The sequence below is a fragment of the Aethina tumida genome, chromosome 6 (genome assembly GCF_024364675.1).
Source record: "Aethina tumida isolate Nest 87 chromosome 6, icAetTumi1.1, whole genome shotgun sequence".
Taxonomy (NCBI): Eukaryota; Metazoa; Arthropoda; class Insecta; order Coleoptera; family Nitidulidae; genus Aethina; species Aethina tumida.
This window is the reverse complement of record NC_065440.1, coordinates 18,437,596-18,463,690: the sequence shown is the minus strand read 5'-3', so window position 1 is coordinate 18,463,690 and position 26,095 is coordinate 18,437,596. Positions and strand designations below refer to the sequence as shown.

The window sequence follows — 26,095 nt, the reverse complement described above, 5'->3', positions numbered from 1 at the left end:
TAATAAGACACGCTATAAATGCATGTTTAATTTATTTAAAATCATCAACGTATAACGAAAAATTTTAACAAAAATATACACTTAATATAACAAATTAATTATCATTTAAAAATGCTAGGGTTAAATCCAGAAAATCGTAAGGTTTTTCAGAATGTAACCAATGTCCAGCACCTGAAATAACTTCTAATTCTGCTTTTGGAAATAATTCTTTTATTTTTGGCACATCTTCCTTGCTGAAAATAAGGAAAAAATTAGCTTATTTTACATAAATACAAGGGTAATACCTACTGAATGTAATCAGAATGTTCTCCTGCTAAAAACAGAGTGGGTCCTGTGTATTTTAGACTATCAGTAGTGGGAAACTTTGATATGTTGTTAAAATTGGACAATAAAACAGGGATATTCACCCTCCATTTATACCTAAAAGGTCAAACAAACAAGTCAAAACAAACGCAAATAAATCGGAGCTAAAACGAACTTTTTACCATCATCACTCTGAACCAGATTCGTCAACAAAAACTGCCTAACAAACTGATTGTCAATCGTTTTGGCCAATTGTTTGTCCACGTCTTTCCTGGCCTGCGACAGGGTAACGTTCTCCGGCAAATTGGCGCCCTCCAACGCGGCCAAAATCTGCGGCATCGTTTCCAAATTGTTGCGTGTGACCGGACTGATGTCCGCCACTATCAACCGTTCGACCAGCTCAGGCTGCAACAAACCTTCAATTCCATTGTTGCACAACAAAACTGCCTCAGATCATTTACGTATTTCAACGCGAACAACATCACGGCCCGTCCCCCCATCGAGTGTCCCAACAGTGCGCATTTATCAACGTTCAAAACGCCCAGTAATTTCTTCACGTCGACCGCCATGTGTGCATACGTGTGGTCTTGGCTGTGGGGGCTGTCGCCGTGGTTCCTGCAGTCCACGGCCACTATTTTGCGCTTGGGGTAGGTTTTCTGCTGGTACACTTTACAGAGGGAGTTGAAATTGGCCTTGGAGCCGAAGAGGCCGTGGAGTATTATCAATGGGGGCGCGTGTTCCTTCGTGTCGGTGGTGGTGTCTTCATAGGTCGCATAACTAAGTGGTACGGGCGTGAGGGTTTCCGTACGGGCCGACAGACGTAAATTACGCACCGGTTTTGGTTTTATTAGTTTTAACAGGGTTGTTTTGGGTAGTAACATTTTTTTGAGTATTGTTTTAGGTTAAGATAAAACGTCAAAAGTAGTTCAAAAATACTTTTATTCGTTATGCAACGCTGATAATAAATAATTAATACTTAAAGTTAGTTTTAGTTTACATCCTTAACGTAACAGCTGTCCGAATTCTCGTCGCAACCTTCGAATGCTTTAATGTTTCCCAGTTTTTCGTTTTCACTTGAAATGCAGGCACATCTGTAATTTTCAGCACCAGTTACATATAATTTCCTTGGTTTTCCCGCCCAATTTCTTTCAACTCCTCCACTGCAACATTTATTATTGTTAATAGTTTAATAATTTGATTTGTGTGTAGTGTTTTAACCTTCTATTAGTACACCAAAATCTTGTTCCTTGTTCAGCATTCCATTCAACATTACAAGGTGGAAACTTTCTTTTTTCCAAATCTTCATTTTGTTTTTGATTTTCTGCGTCTTTCAGAAGTGTTTTTATTAGTTTGTTATACTTTGTTGCTTTACCACTTTCATCATAGTATTTGCCAATTAATTTACCTACAAAAATCAGTATTACAACAAAATATGTCTCATTTTATGGTAAATATGTACCAACTCTTTTGTAGTCTTTTCTATAGAATTTAATCCAATGTTGCAATGATTTAAGTTCATCAAACCCAAAATCATCAACTAACTCATTATCTTCCTCATCATTGAATTTTCCAGTCACAAAACTCCTTGAAGCATCCCTCCCAACAAAATAATGATAGGTCTCCCCTTTTCCATAGTGTTTTTTACCCTTTGACACGTCGTAAACTATCCCCAAAATGGACAAGTACAATTCCGGGTTGTTTTCTCCGTTAAACTGTTGTAATTCGGTTTTTGTATACAATCTCTCCGATTTGTTGTTCACGGCCGATTTGTAAAATATCGAGGCGATTAAACCATGTGATAGATCGCCGAAGAAATAATACAGAAGGGCGTTAAAAACACAGACGACCACGATCTGCCTAACGTTCCAATTTTGCAACATCTTTTTAAATTGTTATAAACAAAAACATTTTATATTTTAGGTTAAGTTTGTGTTATTTTGTAAACAATTCGTCAGCGGCCATCTATTAGCGAAACTGTTAACTAATAGTTTATAAATGAATATTTTCAAAAAATATTAATTTTATTGGATTATTTATGTGAAAAATAAAACGACTGAGTAAAAAATAAATAGTTTTATTTCAAGGTGTTGTAAAATATACTTTTGCATCATACAGGCGGTTTAAAATAATTCCTAGAATGTCCATTTTATAATACAAGAACCAAAACACTGTATAGTACCATAAGGCGTTGAAAATAATAGAAACAATCCATAATCTGGAAGAAAACAAACATTTAAATAAAGTTAATAATATTATAATTATTAATTTTACCTTGTGGCAGCTCTTCTGTCGCTTTCCAAGTTACTATTTTCCTTCAGAAGGTACTTTTTAGCGCCAATAATTCCGTTTTTGAAAAACACGTACGGGATCGTCAAAGGTGAATATTTGTCGTACGCGAACTCTTCCCTGTTTTGTTCCGGTATCTTCGTCTCCAATTCTAAAATATTCTCGTTAATAAACGTCCATTCCTGCATAATAAAGAACTCCAAAGCCATATTAGCGATGAAGATGCGTCTGTGAACTTTCACCAACCTGAAACAAATCATTTTGTAACACATAATTGATATAAAAGTACTGATATTACATTGGTTTGTGATTAGTGAGTTTTAAAAGGCCATCAACGAACAAGGCTGGTATCAAATGGTAGAAGATCATTTTAATGAAGTGAACGTAGTAATTGGTGGTGATCCAGTTGCCGTTAGGGTACCACAGCATGTTTTCCAAAGGATACTCCCAACATAATCTCCTTCCAATTTGCACCAACTCCCTACTGGTGACCGCTTGCACTCTGTTATTGCTGCAGTTGAAAATGTTCAGTTTCAAACGCTCCTCCTCCCTACGAAACAGCCAAAGTTTGATCGATAACCGACGAAAATGGTAAGTGAAACTTACGATTGCACTCCTTTAGCCCAAGCAGTTAAAATGATGGCCTTAATGGCTAAATCGACGGGTACATAGTCGGCTCTAACGTTTGGGTTCGTGTAAATAGACCTCATGACGCCCTTACCCGCCGCCACCAACAGACCGACGGGGCCGTTAAAGTTGTCGATCCAACCAGGGAACGGCTCCTTAACCGAGGAGATCACAATGGAAGGCCTGATGATGGAAACGGGCAGTTGCCCATCACATAAGTCCTTGATGACGTGCTCCGCCATCGATTTTGTGAAGGTGTAAGTGTTGGGTAAGGTTCCGGTGTACTTGGCGGTCAACACGTCCAAGACATGACGGTCGTAGTTCTCTGCCAGCTCGATGGATTGTTGCCAGTCAGCGTGCGGTGGATAGATCTCCTCTCCGATCACTTTCCTGTCCGTGTTGCAGTAAGTGGTAGACACGTGGATGAAGGAACGCAGCTTTTTCATTTTTTTGGCCAGCAGAACTATTTCCCTCGTGCCACGGGTGTTCAGGAGGATGGCATCTTGAAGGGGGTCGTCGAAACGCACCGAAGCAGCTGCGTGGAAGATCACGCTCACATTTTCTATCAGTGTGTTGGTGTCAGCTTCACTGATGCCTTAAAGCAACCAAAATTAAACTCTGATGGGTGGAAAATTATTGCAAGTTTTACCTAGGTTGAGTTTAGACACGTCCCCATCGATGGGCTTGATCTTCGACAAGGCTCCAATGTTGCTCTCCTTCAAACTGTCGAACAGCTTCAAAGACAACAAAGTTGTAGCAGTAACAAACAAACCACAACAAATAAATAACTTACCCCAACATCCGTGAGTTGTTTAATCCTCTCTTCCAGACTTTTACCCTTTTTGGGCCTCAACAGCAAATAGAGATTCCCAATTTCCGGGCACGACCTTAGCAACTTTTCAATCAAGACTTTGCCCATAAAACCCGACGCGCCCGTGATGAAAACATCTTTACCCGCGTAAAAAGTGGGTATGTCATCTTTGCCATCGTCAAAGTCCATCGTGGTTGAAGTGTTAAAACCGTACTGGATCTTCGCGTACAAAAGTCGTTCACGTTACGAATATAATTGACCCTAAGGGTCGCAAGTTTCCGTTCATTGTTCTCCTCGGGTCACTACGACCCGATTACTATTTGTTCAAACAATGAGGTTGTATGAAATAGTTTTATTCTAATTTATTGGGCAACTTTAGTTCTCTTTGTCTATGTATTGTTTTAATTATTTCGGAGGAACCGAAAACAAAACGTAATGATTAATAATAATTAATTCAAATTTTGATTTGTCAAACAATAACTTGTCATAAGCAAATTTATTTTTGTATTTAAATAATAAAAAATGGCGGACGTGGAGGAACAAGAGACGGAACCGACCGAAGAACAGCCGGAGGAACAGCCGGAACCGGAAAAAGATCAGGAGTCTGTAACGGAAGCTTTGGAAGTAGAACATGACGAAAGCGAAGAGGAGGGAACTACCATGGAATTCACGGAGGAGGAACACGATGAACCAGAATTTGTACTTTTGGATGACCTGGAGGAAAAGCCCAAGGTTGAGGAGGAGAAAAAGGACCAAGACAAGAAAATGGAAATAAAAGAAAAGGGTGGTAAAAAGGGTAAAGGAAAGAAAGGTAAGGGCAAAAAAGGAGATCAACCTGAGCCGGAGGGAGAACCCGAACTGAAAAAAGGCAAGAAACCGAAAAAAGAGGAGAAAAAAGAAAAGTCCAAGACAGAATTGCCGGAGGAAGAGCCGGCGGAAGCGAAGCCGGATCAATCGGTTATTAAACAAAAATCGTCCATGAAACAAGCAAGCAGCCATGTGGTGGAAGGCGAGGTGCCACCTGCCCCTTCTGTACAAATCGTCGAGAAAAAGGACAAGAAAGGAGACAAGAAAAAAAGAAAAAAAGACCAAATCAAAACAACCGAAGCGGCATCTATTGCATCCTTATCCAGTGGCGAAGGTGAATTGAATTTTTTAAATTGTTACGTCTTTACAACAAAACTTTTGTAGCCAAGAGCAGAAGCAGAATTTTAAAACAAAAATCGTCGGCTATCGAAGCTGCTGTCAGTAAAGGTAGGTGTCTTGGGGGGATGACCAAATATTTTAAATCGTTCATGTACAGCGAAGGTGGGGAGAGTAAGCACCAAACGACTGTCGACAATTGAGTCGAGCGAAAGCATGTTGGAGTTACCATCCGAAGAACAAGTTAGAAAAACCAAAAGTACGGTGGTGGGCAAAGCTATATCAGAAAAGGTTGATTTCTACGAATGTCAGTTGTTTGTTGTTACGATTATAAATTTAGGTGGTTAAGAAAGGTAAAGGCAAGAAAGAGAAAAAAGGGAAAAAGGTCAAGTCGCTGGAAAAATTGGACGAGAGTGGTCGACCTTCTGAGGAACTCTACAGCAAAACCCCGTCGAAAGAGCTGTACACTAAAAGCCCGTCGAAGGAAGATCATGAGATTAAAGAGGCTAAAGCACACGAACCTAAAGAGCCGAAGGAAAAGGTTGATTTTTAACCAGCCGTTAAATCGAATTATTGAGCAATTGTATTTATTATCATTTAATTTGGTTACAGGGCAAAAAAGGTAAAAAACCTAAGAAAAATCTGACGGCGGAGATGGTGGAGAAGATGCGTCAGGAGCAGGAACAAGCAGCAGTAGAGTAAACACTCACAAATTATTAAAAAAAAAAATGAGCGCATAAAGATGACAATTACTTCACAAAGTTTTGATCAAATGATTTATTTAATTGCTCCAATCAACAGTCAAATCCAAATACAGAGTATAGATTTCTGAAATGATCTCTTCTCAATATTTTATTTTAAATTAATTTTTCTAGAACAAACAAATTATTACATTCTTATAAATATAAAAATTAAATGAGAGCATCCAACTCGATCCTTATACGCTCACACAATAATATGTTATTTTTTTATAAATCTTAACGGTTCTGTTTCAACAGGGCAGCTGCAGAAGAGCGAAGGTTGCGTTTAGAAGAACTAGCCCGTGGTGAAGAGTTAGAAAAACGTGAACGATTCGAGAACCAAAACAGAATTGAACAATTCGAGTACTACGAAAAAATGAAGGCGGAGATTTACGAGCATAACGATAGAATACAAAACGAAAAGGACAAATTGGAAGAGGTATGACTTCAATTCCGCTACCGTTTGTTATTATATTTAAGTCGTTTTCTAGTGGGAAATTTATCTGGAGTGTAGAATTTTACCCGATGGTACCACTTGCCAAGAACTCACGACCTATTTACACAACTGGAAGGAAGACATAGAACTGACGACAGTAGAAAATTGTATTAAACGCACCAAGGATATAATGCAAATCCTTTTGAACTTGGAGAACGCTCTGGTAACCTTCAAAAAAGACGTAAGGCGCATCGACAATCTAAAGTGGGTACGACAATTGTTGCGCGACTGTCAGGCGAAAAGTCTGGACGAAACAACGTACAGACTCCTCCGTTTCGAGGACACGGAAATGAACAGGGTCGATATGTACGTGTCCGAGTACAAATTCCAGGACGATAGCATAAATTTCAGCCTGTGGCTAAGGAAACAATTGCCCATTCCCTTACCGAACCCTCGTCGACCTCCCCGTCCAAGAATCGACATAAATTTCAGCACCTTAGACATGACCGTTCTTTGTCCCTCCAGCCTGGATGACGAAGGTTTGGCCATAAGGGTGTTGTACCACATTTACGATCACTTCAGCGACCTATCTGAGTCCTACAATATGCCTCCAGTACCAGATATACTACACAAAAGATTCATCGACTACGTACGGATGATGTGGAACCTGAAGATGAAATACAAATGGGAACACAGAATCAAAAAGATGCGTAGAGTTGAGGGGCCTGACGGGGAGATAGTGGAGGAAATCGAGGAGGATGAGGAGGAACCACCACCGGAAGGACCGTTTCCTTATGTCCCATACCGGAAACTGGACCCTACCCCTCAACACCACGTTTTAATGATAGAAAGTAAGTGTTGTGCCCCTCAAAACCTGATTTAACATTGCAGTTGCAGATGAACTGTACGAAACTACTAGAAGAAACATGTATAGAAATCTGCCCGAGCACGTGGTTAATTTACGTCAGTACATAGTGATTGGGGGTGTTTGGAAGGTGAACTTGTTGAAGCAGCCGCCGCAGCCACAGGAGTTTATTTTGATAGACATGCACACGACACGCCGTAAGTTAAATCATCGAACGTTCAATGATAAATTCAAAATAGTATTTTTGCCTAAACAGCTGGAGCACCTGCCGTTCTACATCGACTACGAGCCGCCTCCCCCAATTGAACCTGGCGTTATCAGAACTCCGGAGGAAATCGAGGAAGACCTAAAGAAACAGGAGGAGCAGATGGACAAGCTCATTCTCATCAGCCTCAAGTACCACAATCTAGTCTACTAAGAATATTTAATAAATCAAATTGTTTTTAGGTGGCCTGATCACGTATTGTTCCTGGATTTGCCCATAGTGTGTTTCTGGGATGAGGAACTGAAAGCGTGGACTAGAAATTGCGTCTTCGACCTGAAACACGTGGAGGAGTCTGGAGTTTTGTCTTTCAGGACGCAACGATTTGGCACCTTCGCTTTGGCCACACTCCGTTACTCGCATCTGCCGTTTCAAGCTTGGGAACTGCGTCCAGAAGAAGAGTATTAGTTTTTACCGTTTGTTGTTACAAGGGTGCAATTATTATATGTTGCAGTGGTACTTGCACCCTGCAAATCACTTCGGCGGTGTTAATATTCGAGTTTAACGTAAAAGACGACATGATTTGTTTGTCGCAGCTTCAGAACTGCCCCAAGAACGTTATGAAAAATCAAATCGGACAATATTACACTCTTCCATACCTAATGAGGGTAGTATAATGTACTGTTGTAGTGCTTGTACTCAGAAATTTTAATTTTTAGGTGATGAAAGACTCTGGCATTGACATTTTCCCCTCGTTTGACGCGTTTTGCTACGTGGAAGGAGTGTGCGAGAAACATTGGCACACAGAACGTCATCTCTACAAAAATATGGCTCAAATGCACAACTCCTTTATGTTTTCGTGGAGCAGGTGGAATGTCACGTTGGAACGGCGCAACATTGTGTTTCAAATGCGTGAATACGTGCCCAACAGGCAGAAGCAGAGGTCTTATTCCATGACATTGGTAACGCCGGACAAGGCGACTTTTATCGACTGCACTGAGGTCAGTCAGACGTTTGAGGACAAGGAGATTGAAGGGATGAAGGTATACCGTTATCCAAAACCGTTTATTCTTATTACAGGATATTAATTTTTTTTCAGTACTGCTGTGATTTGTACCAGTTAATGAGGTCGTCGACGAGTATTATGATAAGGACGCAAGTTGCCTCAGCTAATAAACAGTCAATTTTCGTCTTGGAAAATCTGTTGCAGGCTACACGAATTTTCAGCTTTTCTTAAATCATTGTAAATAATCTGTATATTTAGAGACGGTATTAAATAAAAATATATATTTGATATGTATTGTTTTATTTTTCCAATCCTTTTAAATATTTATACTAAATTCACTGAAAAATTCATAAAACACAAAAATGGAACCTGTAATATATATTATATTAGTTCTGGATATGAACAATAGATGTCACTAACGTGTCATACAATAATTTAATTTATCTGAAGAAATTATTAAATAATTTAATTAGACAAGACCACTAAAAACGAAAAATTAAGATTCTGCTTTAAAATATAAAATTATCTTAATAGTTTTTGAATAATAATATATTGCAAGAACACGATTGGTCTCCCTCTATACACAACTGGTTAAACTCAACTTTCATGAATAACAGGAACCTGTAATGTATACTGTAGAGGTTTACGATATTCGCAACAGATGGCGCTGGTATGGAAGAGAATCGCATAAAATTCATGATTCTGTCTAAGAAACACAAAAACACGAAAAGGCAATTTCCCAACAAAAATGTATCAGGAGTTTTCCCGCCAAAAATTTGAAAATTTGAATTTTCCCGCCAAATTGTATTAGGAGCAGCACACCTCCTCGCATTTCTGTGATCCTATTACATAATCCAAAATTTTAACTTCTCATCCAAATTTTAGCGAATTTAACGATTTTGTATCGGGAGCACAGAAACGCGAGGAGGTATTTCCCGCCAAAAAAGTATCAGGAGTTTTCCCGCCTAAATTTGAAAATTTGAATTTTCCCGCCAATTTTGTATCAGGAGCAGCACACCTCCTCGCATTTCTGTGATCCTATTACATAATCCAAAATTTTAACTTCTCATCCAAATTTTAGCGAATTTAACGATTTTGTATCGGGAGCACGGAAACGCGAGGAGGTATTTCCCGCCATAAATGTATCAGGAGTTTTCCCGCCAAAAAATTTGAATTTTCCCGGGAATATTGTATTAGGAGCTGGACACCTCCTCACATTCCTGTTCTCATTTTATATAATTTAAAATTGATTGTCAGTGATAATTTTTATTTTTAAAATTTTTTACTTACCTCTTGTTTTGCTTATGTTTTAGGTTTATGTTTTTATTATTAGGTTTAGTTAAATTATTAAATAAAACAATAAATTATTTTTTATTATTTCTTTATTTTATAACAATACAGAATTTAACGATTATAATTTGATATATTATAAAATAAATACATGTAAAATCAGATACATTTACTGTTGGTGTTATTTAAAGTTTGTACAAAATATATACAGGGTGTTACGAATGTATGTAATATTATTGTTGATAACGAGTGATATTGTTGTTATAGTAGATATTATAATTATATAAGTCAAATTTAACGCTTATACAATAACAATAATAATTATTTTTTTTTATTTTACAAGATATTGAGTTACAAACACATTTTATTTTTTATGCACATTTTATTAGTATTTTTTATTGTTTATATATAAAATAAAAACACTATTCTTGACATTCTTTGTCCCAAGTCACAGGATCAACAGTAAATTTCTCCATGATTTGTATAAAATCATGAAATCGACATTCCAAGTGGCATCCCTCCATTTCAATCTTCTCCAACTCGTTCCCTTGCTTGTAGTAAACCTCCACATAATATTCTCCGTTATTCCTCTTCAACTCGAACATAACAGTGCTGGCAAATTGAGGAACATGTGGCTCCAAAGCTTTCAAACCTACTAATACATTAAATACATTTTTGTCGTGGCCCGAAAGCATCAACAATTTAACATTTGTTAAGCCTTCAATTATGTTTTTAAAATTGCTTATGAGTTCATGGTAAAACGGTCCAACCTTCAGACGGATCATTGGATCTGTAAAAACGTAACTTTGGAAACTTAATGCAGCCATCTCCTTTAATTTTTCTGGGTAGATGTCTTCTGTCCAGTCGGGAAGTGTAAAATTCCTTTGTTCTTCTATCGACAACGTTGCGTAGAGTGCTTTAGCTGCTTGTAAAGATTCCATTTGAGTACCAGAATTCTCTGTCAAGTACTCGTAGACTTTCTTATACTCCCTGTCCACTTGTTTGAAGTGTTCACCCTCCATCAACTCCTGAAACAAACTATCGAATTTGTCGCAAGGTTTCTCCAAGGAAATAAGAGAATCCTCAACATTAGGACGGTTGTGGATGGGGATTGGCATCCAATTTAAATCTGACCACTTCTGTTCCTCCTTAGGAGGATACAAACCTGCCAGATTGGCAAGTGCTGACATGATCGTACGGTCCACGTCATCGCTTTTCACCAGAACATCCCCGGGGTTGTACCTTTCCGGCAGCAAATCGGAGTACCTGTTCCTCAACCATTTTCCCAAGTAGTATTGTCTTAGTTTACCTTCCTGCAACATTAATTCCTTAGTTTTATTCAGCTGTTGAAGGAATTGAAATAGTGACGTTGGTTAATTGTCCCAATCCTTCCGGCCAATAAGTCAAATTTGAATAGGGGTCGTTTTGGTAGAAACTTGTTGGCGTTCTGTCTCCATGTCTGTAGATCTGTAAAGAAATTAAATGAAGATCCCAATTAATTAAACCAAACAACTGTTGTTTACCACTGTGACGGAAATTAGTTCCTCACAAACAACGCAAACAAACAAACTAACTAACACGATTATTAACTTCATGCTTGACGAACACGAATGTTAATGTTATTACGTGGGTTGACAGTTAAATGTGGAATTTATCCTATGATTAAAATATGTTTGTTTTTTGTTACAGTCAAGTGGATGGATTTCTATTAATAAAATGTATAAAAATTATCTTCAACATTTAAATATTATCTATTTAATTGGTTAAAACTTGAATAAATTGACGAATACGGATATATAGTTAATCAGGATGATAAATCAAAAGTACTACTACTAGAGCGGAGTGCCAGGATTAAATTTTGAAGAATTATCTTTTAATAAATGTTAATAAAAACGCCTAATAAATAAATAATGTTTTATTCTTAATTTAAGAAAAGACTAATTTTCACATTCTTTATCCCAAGTCAAAGGATCAACTGTGAACTCCTCCACGACTTGAATAAAATCATTAAACCGACACTCCAGGTCGCACCCCTCGACTTGAATTCTCTCCAACTCATCCCCGTGCTTATAATAAACCTCCACATAATACTCCCCGTTGTTCCTCTTCAACTCAAAAATAACAGTGCTTGCAAATTGAGGAATGTGAGGTTCCAAAGCCCCCAAACCCGCCAAAACGGCGATAACATTTTTATCATGGCCCGAAAACATCCACAGTTTAACATTTGTTAAACTTTCTATGGTATTGTTAAAATTTCCGATTAATTCGTGGTAAAATGGCCCAACCCTTAAACGGGTTAGTGGATCTGTATAAACGTAACTCTGAAAACTCAGTGAGGCCATCGCTTTCAATTTATCTGGGTAAACGTGTTTAGTCCAGTCGGGGAGAGTTAAATTCCTTTGTTCTTCAATCGACAACGTTGTGTAGAGTGCTTTGGCTGCCTTTAAAGTTTTCGTCTTGGTTCCAGAATTCTCTGTCAAATATTCGTAGATCTTCTTATACTCTCTGTCCACTTGTTTGAAGTGTTCACTCTCCATGAGCTCCTCGAACAACCTTTCGTACTTGTCGCAAGGTTTCTCCATGGCAATAACGGAATCCTCAACGTTGGGACGATTGTGAATTGGAATAGGCATCCAGTTTAACTCTGACCACTTCTGTTCCTCGTCGGGAGGGTACAAACCTGCCAGATTGGCAAGTGCGGACATGATCGTACGGTCTATGTCGTCACTTTTCACCAGAATATCTTCGTGGTTGTAGCTTTCTGGTAGCAAGTTCGAGTACCTGTTCCTCAACCATTTTCCCAAGTTGTACTGCCTTAGTTTACCCTCCTGTAACATTAATTTATTAGTACTATACAACTAAACAAGAAATTAAATAGTTACGTTGGTTAATTGTCCCACTCCTTCAGGCCAGTAAGTTAAATTCGAATAGGGGTCGTTTTCGTAGAAACTTAAGGGCGTCCTGTCTCCATGTCTGTAAATCTACATACAAAATTAAGTGATGACCACAATAGTTGAACTAAACAAGTATAACTTACCACTGCGACGGAAACTAGTTCCTGGCAATCAAAGCAGGCAAACAAACAAGTCGAAACAAAGATTGTGAACCTCATGTTTTTGTTGTCGAACACGAATGTTAAGATTATTTTGTGGGTTGCCAGTTAAATAGTGGACTTTATCATATGATTAATATATGTTTATTTACGATAAGATGCTTTTTGCTACAGACAAGTGGATGGGTTTTTTTAGTTTTGAGCGTTTCTAGTAATATTGTATATAAAAATTATCTTTAATAATTATGCTTATCTATTTAATTGGTTAAAACTCGAATAAATTGATGGTTACGGATATATAGTTTATCAGGATGATATATCAGAAGTAGTACTTCTAGATTGGAGTGGCAGGAAGGTCTGGTTGAAGTCCTGGATTTAATTATCCCATATTTAAGTTACAAACCCACCAATCAAAACTTATATGTTAATAAAAAATACATAATACATAAATAGTGTTTTATTCTTAATTTGAGAACATGAAACAGACAAGACTAATCTGCACATTCTTTGTCCCAAGTCGAAGGATCAATTGTGACCTCTTCCATGACTTGAACAAAATCATCAAACGGACACTCCAAGTCGCACCCACCAACTTGAATCCTCTCCAATTCATCCCCATGCTTGTAATAAACCTCTATATAATACTCCCCGTTGTTCCTCTTCAACTCAAAGATAACGGTACTTGCGAATTGGGGAACGTGTGGCTTCAAAGCCTTCAAACCTGCCAAAACGGCGACCACGTTCTTCTCGTGGCCCGAAAACTGCCACATTTTGACCTTCGTTACACCCTCAGTAGCCTTTCTAAAGTTACCAATAAGTTCGTGGTAGAATGGCCCGATTCTCAAACGAATCAATTTGTCTGTATAGACGTAACTTTGAAGGCTTAAACCGGTCATCGTTTTTAAAGGTTCTGGGAACACCTGTTGGGTCCAAGCCGGAAGAGTTATGTTCCTCTGCGCCTCAATGGCCAACGTCGTGTACAGCTTCTTCGCCTTCTTCAAAGTTTTCGTCTTGGTTCCCGAGTTCTCGGTTAAATATTCGTAGATTTCCTTGTAATCTTCGTCCACCTGTTGAAAGTGGTCGTTCTTCAATAATTTTTTGAACAATTTGTCGTATTTGTCACAAGGTTTGTCCAAAGCGATGACGGAATCCTCAATGGTGGGACGATTGTGAATTGGAATGGGCATCCAGTTTAAGTCGGACCACTTCTGGTCATTTTGGGGCGGGTACAAACCTGCCAGATTAGCAAGTGCTGACATGATCGTACGATCCACGTCGTCGCTCATCACCAGAATATCCTTTGGGTTGTACTTTTCTGGCAGCCACTTGGAGTATCTGTTTCTCAGCCATTGTCCCAAGTTGTACTGGCGCATTTTGCCCTCCTGTAATATTAATTCGTCATTTTTTTTAAGTTTTATGAGTTGTAAGGCTTACGTTAGTTAGTTGTTCTATTCCCTCAGGCCACAAAGTTATATTCGAGTAGGGGTCGTTTTCGTAGAAGTCTGAGGGTGTCCTGTCTCCATGTCTGTAAACCTATGAGCAAATGGTGTACGAAATTAATTAAAAACAACAATTACGTTACGTACCAGCGCGACGGAAATTAGTTCCTGGCCAGCAATGCAGGCAAAACAACAAACCAACGAGAAGATTATAGACTTCATTTTTGTCGAACACGAATGTTAAAATCATTGCTTCAGTTTCCGGTTAAATAGTCCGTGTTATCACATATGTGATCAATTGATTACACTACGTGAAAAGATTATCTTTTATATTTAAAATTGACACTTTAATAGAATCAATTGATTGATAGGGGTGAGTATATTAATAGTTAATCAAGATTATAAATAAAAAAATCTACTACTACTACTAATATGCTTGAATATCAGGAAGCACCCAAATTTGCAAGATCTAAAGTCTGGCATTTAATTAAATAAGCCACAAAACTACCAATTTTGAGTAATCCAAATTGTCAAGATCATTATGTTGATTTTATTTATTGTTCCTAAGGTTCTCCCAACAAAAAAGTCTTCACCTTGACCAACAATTGATATGTTAATTTATTTGTATTATATAAACTTATCAAATTAATCAGTGATGTAGACATTGTTTACTCTAAATCAGGAAATATCGATCAGTCGTCCTGACATTGCAAAATCTAATCTTCTAAATTGATCTACATCCAAGACATGTGTAAATTTCATGGTAACAAAAATTAACCAACCAAATTAATACAAAATTATCAAATAAAATCGATAACAAACAATTATAATAATACAAAGAAACGCACAATCTTATAAACAAGTTTAATAAAATCACAAATCAGGATACATGAAAGTTTTAATCTTCTTCACGCTTTTCTCACTCGGCCTGGTCGTGATGTGTTTTCCAAAAATTGTTAATTTAATATCTCCCAAAATGATTTCAAAGACGGAGCTGTCCTTAACAATAACTAAAAAATAAATATAACATCACATTGTTAAAATGAAGCATTAACATACTTTTTAATTGATTTTTCGGCGTCACAATTTGTAGTGTTTGCTTAGTTTCAAGTACAATCGTGCCTGATAAACCGACCTGCGTCGGTATTTTAGATCTGACTACCGTCGTTTCAGCTCCAACCAATTCTGACTTAGATAATATTGTGCTGAAAAACAATTCGTTGAATATACACATAAAAACAGCAACAAATTTATTAATTTAACCTAAAGTTTGGCCATTCTGAGTCGTCACACTTTGGGACTCTTTTCATAGAGACTTCTTTCTCCTTATTGATCAACTCCAAGTTGTCAATCATGTACTCTTTCCACATCTGCCTAATGGGTTCAAGCTTGTTATAATTCCACCCTTCTTTTGGCAACTTCAACAGGTTTAAGTCCACTTTTTCAGCACTAAAATCAAATCAATTACAAACCTAAAGTTTAATTATTTATTTCTAATTTTCACCGTGTCAGGAAGGTCTTCTTCAGTTGCTTGCGTTTAGGTTTTTTGGCGATTTGATGTTTTTCGAGTAAGAACCTCCAGTTTTTGGCCACGGTTCGTATGTCATGTGAGGGTACGTGGTTTTGTAGGAACTGTTTCATGAATATTTCACCCTTGACTCTGCTTGAGATAATTTTTGCTGGCAATTCTTGGTACACATAGGCTGAAATGATGAAACAAAAATTAAATGTGCTACTAAATGCTTTTAGTATTTAGTTTTTACGTGTTAAATATTGTTTTTCCATCTTAATTGATTAAAATGTAGCGTAAAGGTAAATTTACGTTGCTGTTGTTGTTGTTGGGTAATTTGAGGTTAAATTTTTTATTCAATAATTATTATATTAAGGTATTTATTTTATTATATTTTGGTTGTTAATTTTTTATAAATTAAGCAACTGATAAACTTAAATTAATGTAAATTGTTTGAATATAAACAAATAATATTAAAGATTCCTTTAGTCACGATTCTTGTTGTACATACGAGTTAACTTTTACACAAATAGATGGCGCTGTTAACAAAATTTGAAAAATTTTCATTATTTAAATTTGCTTTTTAGTTTATAAAAATACGAGTTCATTTAGCAATTAAAACATATCTCAATAAACACAACTGAACTCAATCGCTTCTTCATATGTGAAACGAAGAAGGTACTTTTGTAGAAAAACTTTTATTCAATTATTAATGGTTTTATAATTCCTTTATATATAATGTTGAGAAATAAAGTAAAAAGTAACAAAAAATTAGTACATTTAAAACTTATCACAGAGATGTTATTTTAGTACTGGTGCAACCAATTGAAAGCATAATTTTAGTACTGAAAAGCTTGATACAAAAAACCGTGGACAACCAATTAAAAAATTTTTTTAATATTTAGCTATGGTTAATATATTACTATTATATAGTAATCAAAAAATTTATTTAACTTTTAGCCTAAAAGTTAAGTAAACTTTTCAATTGGTGAATATCATCACTATTAACCTCATCAATATGAATCTGAGAGAAATAATTTAATAATTTATTAATAATCATTACGACCTAACGAGGCAATTAATTAACAATCAGACGCGTTAAAGTCGACGCCCGAACTGTTGGCGCTCGCATTCGAAACGTTGGCGGCAGGTGGCGGCGGTTTCTTCGCCCCCCTCGACAACCTGTCCAACTCCGCAGCTGCGTCGGACCTCATTGCACTCTTATCCACCAAAGATTCGTTCCCTGATAGCTTCGAACTGGACATGGACGGGCTGCCGGTCTTCTTGTGCAGCAGAGAGTTGAAGAAGTTGGCCAAAACTCCTTCGGTACCCGGCGACGAGACCACCTTCGAACCATCCAAACGTTTTGGGGTGCCTTGAATGCCTAGAAACAATAATACTTGTGAGTCTCACTGTGGTTGGATGACGTGAAGATGTCCCACCTGGGATTGGAGGAGTTCTGATTGGACTCTCACCCATACGGGCGGGTTGGGGCCCGCTTCCAAAGGAGATCTGCTGCAGCCGCATCAAAAACGCCTGCTCGTCTTCGGCCAACACTTCCGTCTCTTTGCCCACAGTTTTTTTGGTGGCTGGCTGAGCTATTATATCCCTATAATAGTCGTCAGGCTTGCAGGTCTGCATGTTCTCATACAAAATGGCAATTTTCTTCATGTTGTCCCAGCCAGATGGTATGAAGACAGCGTCCTTCTCCACCACCAGTGCTGGCGTGTGGAACGGGAAACCGTAGATGCGATGCGTCAAGTACTTGTACAACAGATCGCAGTTCTTGTCTTCCTTAGCGCTGGTGTAGAACAGGGCGGCGCCGTGTTGCAGACAAAAACGACGTATCCACTGTTGCATGAAGTCCAAGTGCTCATCACGATAGTCGTGCTCCTTCTCCAACGTTTGAATGTAGTCGGTTTTGGTCACCACCACAACAATATCTAATCCTAAATTGTTGGTCAACGTTCCCTCAGGCAGAGGCGTGCCCGAAAAATCGTCTTCCTCACCTAAAATATATTGGAATTGTTACTACCACTTTCTACCAATTAATGTGAGTAATACCATCTCCGAGATTTCTTGAGCTCCTCTTCATGGGACTTGATGGATCCAACTCATCTCCCGGCTCCACATAATCCAGCCACTGCTTAATCAAGTTCTGCCTTTTGCTCTGCCTTAAGTCCACATCCAGTTTCAGGCCGTCCAAATGGTCGGCAAGTACGGAGGACCAGTGCTGTAGCTGCTCCAAAATACCCCAAGGTGTTGTCATGGACACAGTCAAGATCACCAAAGTGTCCTTGAACTTGTCTTCGTTCAACGCAAACTTCAATAAATGAGTGTGGGCCGGATCGCCGTCCAACACCCAAACACTGAGACGCGTCTGATCGTCGCGATAGTCGTCTCGAACCTCTATGAAACCGTATTCCAAACCGGAACCTAACAGACAACGAAACAAAACGAAATTTTATTCAACCGGAGAATGTATATACAAGTACCTTTGCTAGAGTTCTCTATTCCCTGCAACTTGGCCACCATCGTCGTCTTGCCGGACTCGTTGTCACCCAAAACGAGTATCTGTTTGTGGGGCGACAGTTTCGGGTTCGCATTTTTCTGCACATCCTTCAGGATCTGCGACCACAAGTTCACTTTGCCGTCGTCCGGTTTCGGTTGTTCTTCCGGCGAACTAGTGTCAAGCAAGACCATTTTTCTTATTGGAAAATCACAGTTGACGTTTTGATTATTTCCCGACGGTCTGAATCACTTGACAGATCACAATCGGTTTGTTATGTTGGTACATTGTTTGTGTTTTTTGGTTCAAACTATAAACTACAATTAAATAAATAAATTTTACAACAAAGTATTAATTTAATTTGTAACAATTACAATCGTTTATAATATTCCTTTCTGATTTAGGAAAAAACTAATAAAATTCTAGTTTTCTTGGAGAAAACTTTTGTGTCAAAGAACAATAAGCAAGAACATCAACTCGATCAATTATTTCGTGTATGTCGACCCATCACCCACGTATACTTTTACATGCGTCTCAATGGTGGCGCCCTCTATATATACTTTGACACATCCAAAATATAGTCCGATCATCTGCTAGTTGTTGGTCCGTGATTGATAGAAACGTCAAAAACCGAAAAATTATTGTCATCGCATAGAAATGGCGGCCGCAACAGTGCAACAACCGAACGTGACTGATTATCTGGCGAAAAAACAAAAGGAGAGCCCCAAAGATTTGGCGGCGGAATGGGCGGAACTCGAGGAGCTGCACAACAAAAGGTTTGCTACGGAAATTTCAACGTTTTCAGGCCGGTTTCATTGTTTGTTTCGTTCTTAGGTTGTGGCATCAGTTGACGCTGAAACTGCTGGTTTTCATCAAGAAACCTGAGTTCAAAAAGGGCGACAATCTGTTGCAGTTGTACAACAATTTCATCCAGACCTTTGAAAACAAGTAAGTCATCGTTTCGAAACCTAACCTTAACGCACTCAACTAAGATGTTATTGTCGTGTCCAACAGGATCAACCCGCTGTCCCTGGTGGAAATCGTGGCTATCGTGACGGAACAAATAAAACAGCCCAAAGAGGCCATAGCCTTTTTGGAAAAGACTGAGCCCAAAGTGAAAATCAACCCAGATGCCCAAAACTTGTGTAAAGTGTTGGCCGGCCAAATCCATTTGGAAAAACTGAATGATTTGGAGGCGACGAAAAAGATTATTGAAGAAGTAGAAGCAACTTTAGACAACGCAGACGGTGTAACCGCAGTGCACGGCCGATTTTACCTGCTAGCGTCTCAATATTACAGAATACAAGGAGACCACGCACAATACTACAGAACAGCACTGAGATACTTAGGTTGCATTGACTTAGACACCTTAACTGATGAAGTGAAGGTGCAGCACGCCTTTTTCTTGGGACTGGCGGCGTTGCTTGGCGAAGGCGTGTACAATTTGGGTGAACTGTTGGCTCATCCTGTCTTGGACTCGCTGAAGTTGACTGAAAATGCCTGGCTGGTTGAACTCTTGTTTGCTTTCAATTCTGGCAACATCAACAAGTTTGAACAGATGAAACCACAGTGGTCAAGCATTGCTGATTTGGGGGCTCAAGAATTGTTCCTGAGGCAAAAGATATCTCTACTTTGTCTCATGGAGGTAAGTTATCAATTTGTATGTTTTAAATGGCTACTACTGATTAATTTATTGATTGTAGATGACTTTCAAGCGTCCGTCACACAATAGGCAGTTAACATTTGCTGAAATTGCACGAGAAACTAAACTTCCAATAAACGAAATCGAATTGCTGGTCATGAAAGCTTTGTCACAGGGTTTAGTTAAAGGAGCAATTGATCAGGTAGTTTCCCTATTACTTTCTTTTATAATTGTGAACTTATAAGTTTGTTTTTAGGTCGCAAACACCGTTAACATGACTTGGGTTCAGCCCAGAGTATTAGATAGGTCTCAAATTACAGTTATGGTTGGTACCTTGAACGAATGGTGCAAACATGTCAACTCAATGGAGAAACTGCTGGAGGAGAAAGCCAGTGAAATACTTACACTTTAAGGATTAACACGATAAATTCATATTAATTTCTTTTTTTGTAATTATTTAATAATAAATTTCATTTAGGGAGACCTTCATTTTGTCTTACTAAATAAAACAGATATTTACATTAATAAATAAATATTTATTAAAATCCAATAAAACAAAACCACTAAAAATAAACGGCAAAAAAAATCACAGCCCAATTACTTTCTACCTTTCAAACTGAAGCCGTTGCCGCTGAATGCCTTAAAATCGATGCCTTCATTGCTCTCCTTGTTCGTCGGTTTCGTGCTCTTCCTCATGAACCTCAGTGTGCCAATTTCCCAATCGTAATCGGGAATGCCACGTACATATTTTGGTTTTTGTACGGTTTTTTCGTCCGACGTAGAATCTTTTCGTTTCTTGCCGTCCAGTCGATTGCCCGCGCCTCTAAACGCCACAAAACCTGAGGGTTCTGGCATCAAATCTGAGGGATCCACGGACATTTCTTCATCTTCTTTCTTTAATTGTTCAGGTTCTTTGTATCCAACTGGTGCTTCAAATTCTACCTGTATAATGTGTATTATAAAATGAGCATTAGAAATATTAAAATGTGCTTACATTCATGTCGCATTCAATAATGCTAATAGCATCGCCTGGTTTAGTTTCTTTGACACACAACTCATAAACTTTTTGGTTGTATTTTACTGCTATTACATCTCCAGTTGTTAAACAAGCAAAGGATCTTAAGCAGTTCTCTAAGACAGCTTTAGGGTTTGTAATGTCCAAAAAATCGGGTGACAATGGTTGGAACTTTGAGAATGTTCCAACTGGAAGCGACACATTTTCCATTTGGACCAAATCTCCTTCCTCCAAAACCATATTGTGCATCATCTAAAAATAAATATACAATAAATTACATAATTAGTCATTTAATATTAAAATCCTTACCCACAGGGGTAAATATATCTTTCCTTCATCAGCAACAAATTCCAACACACCACAATGCGTGACGCGGTTCGTGTTCTTGTTGACCAATTTAAAGAGCATTGGATAGTTAATGTTCAACCTGGTGAGCTGGTCCAAGGCAGACGGAGGCATAATAACTACAAAATACAACCAATTACAAATGGCAACAGGACTGCCCACAATTCACTCACTTTTTCCGCCGCGCTCGACGTCCACTCTTTCGTTGCCCGGTAACATGGCAATCGAATAGCACTTGTAGGTGACATTGAAGGGCCGCGGCAGGTCCGGGAACATGAAGCCGAACTGAAACTGAAAATTTCTCATCAAGTCATTTTTTAGTGACAGTCGCCGATCGACAAACGCACCATTTTGCCAACTAGTTTTTAATTGTTGAACGGTGACTTACAGGGGTGACTTTAGTGTAAAAAACTGATTGTAAATATGTTTGGTAAATACTTTATTATTGTTGACAGAAGATGATCTGTCAGATTTGATATGTTTAGACTACTCGGAGTTAGACGGTAGTTCAAATTTTCGACAAGTGGGTAGGTCGAACACCTCGAAAATATTGTAAATGCCAAAGTGTCCAAAAATAAACAATCTTTTTATAGAAACGCTCGAATTTCCAGCTCGGGAACGTTCCAGAAACCATTCGGAGAAGTTATAAATGTCCCGTGGGATCAGTCAACAAGGTGAAACGTGACTTAACCTGTAAACGATGTGCAACACAACCGACGAGGCGAGCAAATGCAAGGAGGAAGGCAACGAGGCCTTCAAAGCCGGCAAATGGAACGAGGCCGTCAAACTGTACACCAAAGCCATCAACTTAACGGCGACCGAGACCAAGGAGTTAGCCATTTATTTGAAAAACCGGGCGGCCGCTTACCTGAAACTGAACAGACATGAAGAGGCTTTGGAGGACTGTGATAAGAGTCTGGAGATCACACCCAACGACCCCAAGGGGCTGTTTCGACGGTGTCAGGCTTTGGAGGGTTTGAAACGCTATGAAGAGGCATACAGGGACGCGACACAGATATTCAAAGATGACCCCACGAACAAAGCCATACAACCTGTGCTGGAACGCCTGCACAAAATTGTGCAGGAGAGGATGGTAGAGCAGGCAAAAACAAGCAATAAAATCGAAAGTATGACGAAATTAGCATTTGACTTGACAGCTGACAGGGAAAAACGTGAGGCTGCCATCAACAATTTACTGGTATTAAGCAGGGAAAATGCAGGAAGTGATCTAATGGTTAAACTACCAATAGTGCAGGAAATTAAACGATTGTTAAAAGTGGAGAAAAACCAAGAAATTTATGTAACAGGTGTTAGAATTATTGGGGAGTTATGCAAGCACAACATTGACAAGGCCAAAAAGGTACTCAATGAAGTAGGAATACCTTGGTTCCTAGAAATACTTGACTCAAAAGACGAGAAACGAGTAAACGCGGCGCAATGGTGCATGCAAACTATTCTAAACACATTTTCTGGTAAGTACAATCAATAATATTAAACCATTTCATATTAATTGATAATTTAAACTTGTTTCAGGCATGGAGAATAAGCCAGACACTCGTCCAAAGCAGGAATTAATCGACGCCAACAAAAAAACTTTAGATACTTTACTATCTTGTTTAGTTTACTCAGTGAACAACCCTGCAATAAGCGGCTTGGCACGTGACGCAATCATCGAATTGTTGATGAAAAACATCCACTATACGGCCTTAAACTGGGCCGAACACTTGATAGAAATCGGCGGGGTGAAACGACTAATGGAATGCGCCAGCGAACTGGAGGAGTATCGTTACGAAAGTGCCATGAATATTACGCCATCCACTAGGACGATTGCGGCTGTTTGTTTGTCGAGGATTTACGAGAACATGTACTATGATCAAGCCAGGGAGAACTTCATGTCGAAAATCGAAGATTTCATCAAAGAGAAGCTCTTAACTCCGGATATTGAATCCAAGGTAACAAGGACACATTGTTAGAACAATTAGAAAATATTTAAATTGTCGTTTTAATTTAGGTGCGTGTAACTGTGGCGATTACATCCTTGTTAAGGGGTCCAGTAGATGTGGGAAACGCAGTAATTGGCAAGGAGGGCGTGATTGAAATGATCCTGGTGATGGCCAACACTGACGACGAACTCCAACAGAAAGTCTCCATTGAATGCATAATTTCGGCCGCCAGCAAAGCCGACAAAGCCAAGGCTATAATAACGCAAGGGGTGGAAATATTGAAAAAATTGTACAAGAGCAAAAACGACAACATAAGAGTCAGGGCTTTAGTGGGTCTGTGCAAACTGGGGGCCTCGGGAGGCAGCGACGCCTCCGTCAAACCGTTCGCCGAGGGCTCTACCTTAAAATTGGCAGAGGCATGCAGGCGGTTCCTGTTGCATCCAGGCAAAGACACTGACATCAGAAAGTGGGCGGCTGAAGGCCTCAGCTACTTAACCCTGGACGCCGAAGTTAAAGAGAAGCTGATCGAAGACAAGCCGGCACTCAGGTCCCTCATCGAACTCGCCAAAACCGGAGACCAATCCGTGTTATTTGGCGTCGTCACCACTCTGGTCAACTTATGTAATGCCTACGAAAAACAGGAGGTGCTGCCCGAAATGCTCGAGCTGGCCAAGTTCGCCAAGCAACACATTCCCGAAGAGCACGAGCTGGACGACCCCGATTTCGTGCAGAAACGCATCATCGCCTTGGGGGAGGAGAACGTCACGACAGCCTTGGTGGCGCTGTCCAAAACTGAAAGCGACAACAGCAAAGAACTGATGTCCAGGGTGTTCAACTCGTTGTGCAGTGAGCACGAGTTGAGAGGTCGGGTGGTGCAGCAAGGAGGCGTAAAAGTCCTAATAAATTTCGCCTTAAAAGGTACAGACAAGGGTAAACGACAGGCCTCGCAGGCGTTGGCAAGGATCGGCATTACCATGAACCCGGAGATTGCCTTCCCGGGGCAACGAGCCCTCGAGGTGGTCCGTCCACTTCTCTCCCTGTTAAAACAAGATTGCCCGGCTCTAGAGAACTTCGAGGCCTTGATGGCTCTGTGCAACCTGGCGCAGATGAGCGAGAGCGCCCGCCAGAGGATATTAAAAGAGGGTGGCTTCAGCAAAATCGAGTTTTACATGTACGAGGACCACGAGTACTTGTGCAGGGCGGCCGTGCAAGCCATGTGCAACATGTGCATGTCCGAGGACGCGGTGGCGATGTTCGAAGGCGAGAACGACCGTGTCAAGTTCATCGTGGGCCTGTGCCTGGACGAGGACAAAGACACGCAAATGGCAGCGTCGGGAATGTTGGCCATATTGACCGGCTCCTCGGGTAAATGTTGCGAAAAGGTTTTCGAGTCGAAAAATTGGCTGGACACTGCCCACTGTTTGCTGGCGAATCCCGTTACCAGTGTGCAGTTCAGGGGCGTTTGTATCGTATTCAACATCATCAAACACTCGAAAGAATGCACAGAGAAACTGATGGAGACTGACATAATGGAAATATTGATGGCGTTAACGAAACTGACGGACCCGGGTCAGAAACAGATCGTGGAGGTGGCCCAGGACGCATTGCAAGAGGCTGAAAATTGGGGCGTCATTCAGAGGCCACCAGGCACTTCAACTAATGACGATTGATTTACTTGTTGTTTCTATTTTGTACTTAAACTAATTTTTTATAATGTATACAAATATTTATTGCCTAGTTAAGTTTAAAAGTATTATATTTAACAGTGCCTTTTTGTACTTGAAGCAAAGTAAATTGAATCGAGAATATATTAAACTATAAGTGTAAATTTATTGTTTTTTTAATACATTAGTTACATTATTTTTGTTCATCATTTGAGGCAGTAAGTAAGGGATTATTTATTAATGAAATTATATAATAATAATTTGATAAGTATATTGCAATATTTGTCATCATCAAGAATAAAAACTCATCAACATTCGTCATAATTTAAATATTTATTAAGAAGATAAAAATTATTACACATAAACACTGTCTACTTCATCTTTAAATAATTCAGATTAAATTGAAATTTAATATTGTAAGGGGCAAATTTATTGAAAAAACTGAACAAAGAACAAAATAAAATTGTATGCAAGTAGACAAAACTGTAATAAACAAAATAATCACAACTTAAACATTCAATTATAAAGCCTTATCAAGTTTCTAAACAAAGCTCGAACACTTAAACAATGATGAATAACCTTACATAAGTGTTAAAATCAACGCTTTACTCATTGTGCAAATATTCTAATAATTTAGAACAATTATAATTGATACATTATTAGACAATGAATAAAAAAATTAATTTCAGTGTTAAAATCACAGATTCTTAGCACTTACGTCGTCATGGCGCGGTGGTAATATCCTGCGTGGCCTCCTAGACATCGTGCCGTCTTAATTTAGACTCCGCACACTTTTGCAATCGACCGATTTAACTTTGCAAGTCAGTGCGAAACTTTCCAGCAACTTTCAAGATTCAACTTTTCGACTGGCTGCGTTAGAGAACTGATTTACCAGCCGAGGGGCCGGTGGCTCACAACCCGAAATAATTTTGCAACTAAAAAAACTGTTCAAAATTCATTTAAACAAACAACGCAAAGTTTTTTTGTGTACAAAAATTGGAGGTTATAAAATTGTCGTTTATGGTTTAAACATGAATTTATTTTTTGCTAGTTTTTTTAAAATGTTTTCGCCAAAGTGGTCCAGTAACGGAACGTTATAGTAAAATTAATTATCACCATCCTGGTTTAAACAAATTAAAAATTTTGCCAAAATTAAGAATAAACGTTTTGAAATATTAAAGTGCTTTTCCATAGCCCACTTGATTTTTATTTATTTGTTAGGTGTGTAAGGCGCCGCACGAAAATATTTAAAATAATATTTATTTTT

The 26,095-nt window shown here is 38.8% G+C and overlaps 12 protein-coding genes across 13 annotated transcripts; 3 read left to right on the top strand and 9 right to left on the bottom strand.

Annotated features, from left to right (window-relative positions):
* Nucleotides 1-15: 15 nt before the first annotated feature.
* Nucleotides 16-1,184, bottom strand: LOC109600912 (protein ABHD11). Its single transcript, XM_020017093.2, has 4 exons — nt 765-1,184; nt 479-708; nt 289-420; nt 16-233 (listed from the first exon to the last, which is right to left on the bottom strand). Exons 1-4 carry the CDS (start codon nt 1,182-1,184, stop codon nt 95-97), a joined length of 921 nt encoding a protein of 306 aa, XP_019872652.1. The 3' UTR covers nt 16-94.
* A 41-nt stretch (nt 1,185-1,225) lies between these two features.
* Nucleotides 1,226-2,241, bottom strand: LOC109600913 (neuferricin homolog). The gene is made up of 3 exons (XM_020017094.2): nt 1,763-2,241; nt 1,522-1,708; nt 1,226-1,463 (listed from the first exon to the last, which is right to left on the bottom strand). The coding sequence occupies exons 1-3, from the start codon at nt 2,181-2,183 to the stop codon at nt 1,292-1,294; spliced, it is 780 nt and encodes a 259-aa protein (XP_019872653.1). The 5' UTR covers nt 2,184-2,241; the 3' UTR covers nt 1,226-1,291.
* Nucleotides 2,242-2,361: 120 nt separating this feature from the next.
* Nucleotides 2,362-4,236, bottom strand: LOC109600895 (putative fatty acyl-CoA reductase CG5065). The gene is made up of 6 exons (XM_020017076.2): nt 4,010-4,236; nt 3,866-3,950; nt 3,196-3,811; nt 2,888-3,139; nt 2,575-2,835; nt 2,362-2,518 (listed from the first exon to the last, which is right to left on the bottom strand). Exons 1-6 carry the CDS (start codon nt 4,214-4,216, stop codon nt 2,383-2,385), a joined length of 1,557 nt encoding a protein of 518 aa, XP_019872635.1. The 5' UTR covers nt 4,217-4,236; the 3' UTR covers nt 2,362-2,382.
* Nucleotides 4,237-4,373: 137 nt separating this feature from the next.
* LOC109600911 (dynein axonemal intermediate chain 7) lies at nt 4,374-8,707 on the top strand. Its single transcript, XM_049968705.1, has 13 exons — nt 4,374-5,168; nt 5,219-5,281; nt 5,331-5,461; nt 5,511-5,711; nt 5,783-5,868; nt 6,169-6,349; nt 6,402-7,197; nt 7,244-7,408; nt 7,451-7,607; nt 7,659-7,874; nt 7,928-8,081; nt 8,133-8,456; nt 8,513-8,707. Exons 1-13 carry the CDS (start codon nt 4,550-4,552, stop codon nt 8,648-8,650), a joined length of 3,231 nt encoding a protein of 1,076 aa, XP_049824662.1. The 5' UTR covers nt 4,374-4,549; the 3' UTR covers nt 8,651-8,707.
* Nucleotides 8,708-9,783: 1,076 nt separating this feature from the next.
* Nucleotides 9,784-11,497, bottom strand: LOC109600902 (prostatic acid phosphatase). The gene is made up of 3 exons (XM_020017084.2): nt 11,233-11,497; nt 11,078-11,176; nt 9,784-11,022 (listed from the first exon to the last, which is right to left on the bottom strand). The coding sequence occupies exons 1-3, from the start codon at nt 11,302-11,304 to the stop codon at nt 10,132-10,134; spliced, it is 1,062 nt and encodes a 353-aa protein (XP_019872643.1). The 5' UTR covers nt 11,305-11,497; the 3' UTR covers nt 9,784-10,131.
* Nucleotides 11,498-11,609: 112 nt separating this feature from the next.
* Nucleotides 11,610-12,828, bottom strand: LOC109600903 (prostatic acid phosphatase). The gene is made up of 3 exons (XM_020017085.2): nt 12,747-12,828; nt 12,592-12,690; nt 11,610-12,537 (listed from the first exon to the last, which is right to left on the bottom strand). Exons 1-3 carry the CDS (start codon nt 12,819-12,821, stop codon nt 11,647-11,649), a joined length of 1,065 nt encoding a protein of 354 aa, XP_019872644.1. The 5' UTR covers nt 12,822-12,828; the 3' UTR covers nt 11,610-11,646.
* Nucleotides 12,829-13,203: 375 nt separating this feature from the next.
* On the bottom strand, nt 13,204-14,475 carry LOC109600894 (testicular acid phosphatase homolog). Its single transcript, XM_020017075.2, has 3 exons — nt 14,348-14,475; nt 14,196-14,294; nt 13,204-14,143 (listed from the first exon to the last, which is right to left on the bottom strand). The coding sequence occupies exons 1-3, from the start codon at nt 14,420-14,422 to the stop codon at nt 13,253-13,255; spliced, it is 1,065 nt and encodes a 354-aa protein (XP_019872634.1). The 5' UTR covers nt 14,423-14,475; the 3' UTR covers nt 13,204-13,252.
* A 575-nt stretch (nt 14,476-15,050) lies between these two features.
* Nucleotides 15,051-16,119, bottom strand: LOC109600904 (uncharacterized). The gene is made up of 5 exons (XM_020017086.2): nt 15,964-16,119; nt 15,705-15,903; nt 15,464-15,649; nt 15,260-15,405; nt 15,051-15,210 (listed from the first exon to the last, which is right to left on the bottom strand). The coding sequence occupies exons 1-5, from the start codon at nt 15,983-15,985 to the stop codon at nt 15,074-15,076; spliced, it is 690 nt and encodes a 229-aa protein (XP_019872645.2). The 5' UTR covers nt 15,986-16,119; the 3' UTR covers nt 15,051-15,073.
* A 270-nt stretch (nt 16,120-16,389) lies between these two features.
* LOC109600900 (cytoplasmic dynein 1 light intermediate chain 2) lies at nt 16,390-18,485 on the bottom strand. Its single transcript, XM_020017082.2, has 4 exons — nt 18,206-18,485; nt 17,775-18,146; nt 17,153-17,719; nt 16,390-17,094 (listed from the first exon to the last, which is right to left on the bottom strand). Exons 1-4 carry the CDS (start codon nt 18,411-18,413, stop codon nt 16,793-16,795), a joined length of 1,449 nt encoding a protein of 482 aa, XP_019872641.1. The 5' UTR covers nt 18,414-18,485; the 3' UTR covers nt 16,390-16,792.
* A 352-nt stretch (nt 18,486-18,837) lies between these two features.
* Nucleotides 18,838-20,344, top strand: LOC109600917 (26S proteasome non-ATPase regulatory subunit 13). The gene is made up of 5 exons (XM_020017098.2): nt 18,838-18,995; nt 19,054-19,167; nt 19,234-19,864; nt 19,923-20,063; nt 20,118-20,344. The coding sequence occupies exons 1-5, from the start codon at nt 18,877-18,879 to the stop codon at nt 20,271-20,273; spliced, it is 1,161 nt and encodes a 386-aa protein (XP_019872657.2). The 5' UTR covers nt 18,838-18,876; the 3' UTR covers nt 20,274-20,344.
* A 32-nt stretch (nt 20,345-20,376) lies between these two features.
* LOC109600916 (ubiquitin recognition factor in ER-associated degradation protein 1) lies at nt 20,377-25,828 on the bottom strand. 2 transcript variants are annotated; one of them, XM_020017097.2, is made up of 5 exons: nt 25,547-25,828; nt 21,395-21,512; nt 21,186-21,340; nt 20,856-21,128; nt 20,377-20,803 (listed from the first exon to the last, which is right to left on the bottom strand). In XM_020017097.2, the coding sequence occupies exons 1-5, from the start codon at nt 25,589-25,591 to the stop codon at nt 20,459-20,461; spliced, it is 936 nt and encodes a 311-aa protein (XP_019872656.1). In that variant the 5' UTR covers nt 25,592-25,828; the 3' UTR covers nt 20,377-20,458. The 2 variants fall into 2 exon arrangements, with proteins under 2 accessions (XP_019872656.1, XP_049825026.1); XM_049969069.1 differs by lacking the exon at nt 25,547-25,828 and adding an exon at nt 21,569-21,689.
* Nucleotides 21,782-24,977, top strand: LOC109600915 (protein unc-45 homolog B). The gene is made up of 3 exons (XM_020017096.2): nt 21,782-22,693; nt 22,755-23,173; nt 23,233-24,977. The coding sequence occupies exons 1-3, from the start codon at nt 21,922-21,924 to the stop codon at nt 24,832-24,834; spliced, it is 2,793 nt and encodes a 930-aa protein (XP_019872655.1). The 5' UTR covers nt 21,782-21,921; the 3' UTR covers nt 24,835-24,977.
* Nucleotides 25,829-26,095: the final 267 nt, after the last annotated feature.

Coding starts and splice junctions, on each gene's coding strand:
- LOC109600900 (XM_020017082.2), bottom strand. CDS start 18,413: ATGGTCTTGCTTGACACTAGTTCGCCGGAAGAACAACCGAAACCGGAC. Junction 18,147..18,205: donor AATAGAGAACTCTAGCAAAG/GTACTTGTATAT, acceptor GTTGTCTGTTAG/GTTCCGGTTTGGAATACGGT. Junction 17,720..17,774: donor CTCAAGAAATCTCGGAGATG/GTATTACTCACA, acceptor AATATATTTTAG/GTGAGGAAGACGATTTTTCG.
- LOC109600915 (XM_020017096.2), top strand. CDS start 21,922: ATGTGCAACACAACCGACGAGGCGAGCAAATGCAAGGAGGAAGGCAAC. Junction 22,694..22,754: donor TATTCTAAACACATTTTCTG/GTAAGTACAATC, acceptor AACTTGTTTCAG/GCATGGAGAATAAGCCAGAC. Junction 23,174..23,232: donor CTCCGGATATTGAATCCAAG/GTAACAAGGACA, acceptor GTTTTAATTTAG/GTGCGTGTAACTGTGGCGAT.
- LOC109600911 (XM_049968705.1), top strand. CDS start 4,550: ATGGCGGACGTGGAGGAACAAGAGACGGAACCGACCGAAGAACAGCCG. Junction 6,350..6,401: donor AAAAGGACAAATTGGAAGAG/GTATGACTTCAA, acceptor GTCGTTTTCTAG/TGGGAAATTTATCTGGAGTG. Junction 8,082..8,132: donor CTCTTCCATACCTAATGAGG/GTAGTATAATGT, acceptor TTTAATTTTTAG/GTGATGAAAGACTCTGGCAT.
- LOC109600903 (XM_020017085.2), bottom strand. CDS start 12,821: ATGAGGTTCACAATCTTTGTTTCGACTTGTTTGTTTGCCTGCTTTGAT. Junction 12,691..12,746: donor AACTAGTTTCCGTCGCAGTG/GTAAGTTATACT, acceptor TTTTGTATGTAG/ATTTACAGACATGGAGACAG. Junction 12,538..12,591: donor GAGTGGGACAATTAACCAAC/GTAACTATTTAA, acceptor TTAATGTTACAG/GAGGGTAAACTAAGGCAGTA.
- LOC109600902 (XM_020017084.2), bottom strand. CDS start 11,304: ATGAAGTTAATAATCGTGTTAGTTAGTTTGTTTGTTTGCGTTGTTTGT. Junction 11,177..11,232: donor AACTAATTTCCGTCACAGTG/GTAAACAACAGT, acceptor ATTTCTTTACAG/ATCTACAGACATGGAGACAG. Junction 11,023..11,077: donor GATTGGGACAATTAACCAAC/GTCACTATTTCA, acceptor TTAATGTTGCAG/GAAGGTAAACTAAGACAATA.
- LOC109600904 (XM_020017086.2), bottom strand. CDS start 15,985: ATGGAAAAACAATATTTAACAC. Junction 15,904..15,963: donor GGAAAAACAATATTTAACAC/GTAAAAACTAAA, acceptor TCATCATTTCAG/CCTATGTGTACCAAGAATTG. Junction 15,406..15,463: donor TCAGAATGGCCAAACTTTAG/GTTAAATTAATA, acceptor ATTGTTTTTCAG/CACAATATTATCTAAGTCAG.
- LOC109600916 (XM_020017097.2), bottom strand. CDS start 25,591: ATGTCTAGGAGGCCACGCAGGATATTACCACCGCGCCATGACGAC. Junction 21,513..25,546: donor TACCACCGCGCCATGACGAC/GTAAGTGCTAAG, acceptor AGAAATTTTCAG/TTTCAGTTCGGCTTCATGTT. Junction 21,341..21,394: donor CGTCGAGCGCGGCGGAAAAA/GTGAGTGAATTG, acceptor TGTATTTTGTAG/TTATTATGCCTCCGTCTGCC.
- LOC109600913 (XM_020017094.2), bottom strand. CDS start 2,183: ATGTTGCAAAATTGGAACGTTAGGCAGATCGTGGTCGTCTGTGTTTTT. Junction 1,709..1,762: donor AAAAGACTACAAAAGAGTTG/GTACATATTTAC, acceptor TGATTTTTGTAG/GTAAATTAATTGGCAAATAC. Junction 1,464..1,521: donor TTTTGGTGTACTAATAGAAG/GTTAAAACACTA, acceptor TAAATGTTGCAG/TGGAGGAGTTGAAAGAAATT.
- LOC109600894 (XM_020017075.2), bottom strand. CDS start 14,422: ATGAAGTCTATAATCTTCTCGTTGGTTTGTTGTTTTGCCTGCATTGCT. Junction 14,295..14,347: donor AACTAATTTCCGTCGCGCTG/GTACGTAACGTA, acceptor ATTTGCTCATAG/GTTTACAGACATGGAGACAG. Junction 14,144..14,195: donor GAATAGAACAACTAACTAAC/GTAAGCCTTACA, acceptor TTAATATTACAG/GAGGGCAAAATGCGCCAGTA.
- LOC109600917 (XM_020017098.2), top strand. CDS start 18,877: ATGGCGGCCGCAACAGTGCAACAACCGAACGTGACTGATTATCTGGCG. Junction 19,168..19,233: donor ATCCAGACCTTTGAAAACAA/GTAAGTCATCGT, acceptor CGTGTCCAACAG/GATCAACCCGCTGTCCCTGG. Junction 19,865..19,922: donor CTCTACTTTGTCTCATGGAG/GTAAGTTATCAA, acceptor TATTGATTGTAG/ATGACTTTCAAGCGTCCGTC.
- LOC109600912 (XM_020017093.2), bottom strand. CDS start 1,184: ATGTTACTACCCAAAACAACCCTGTTAAAACTAATAAAACCAAAACCG. Junction 709..764: donor TGTTGTTCGCGTTGAAATAC/GTAAATGATCTG, acceptor GGTTTGTTGCAG/CCTGAGCTGGTCGAACGGTT. Junction 421..478: donor CAGAGTGATGATGGTAAAAA/GTTCGTTTTAGC, acceptor TTGACCTTTTAG/GTATAAATGGAGGGTGAATA.
- LOC109600895 (XM_020017076.2), bottom strand. CDS start 4,216: ATGGACTTTGACGATGGCAAAGATGACATACCCACTTTTTACGCGGGT. Junction 3,951..4,009: donor AACAACTCACGGATGTTGGG/GTAAGTTATTTA, acceptor TTGTCTTTGAAG/CTGTTCGACAGTTTGAAGGA. Junction 3,812..3,865: donor CGTGTCTAAACTCAACCTAG/GTAAAACTTGCA, acceptor GGTTGCTTTAAG/GCATCAGTGAAGCTGACACC.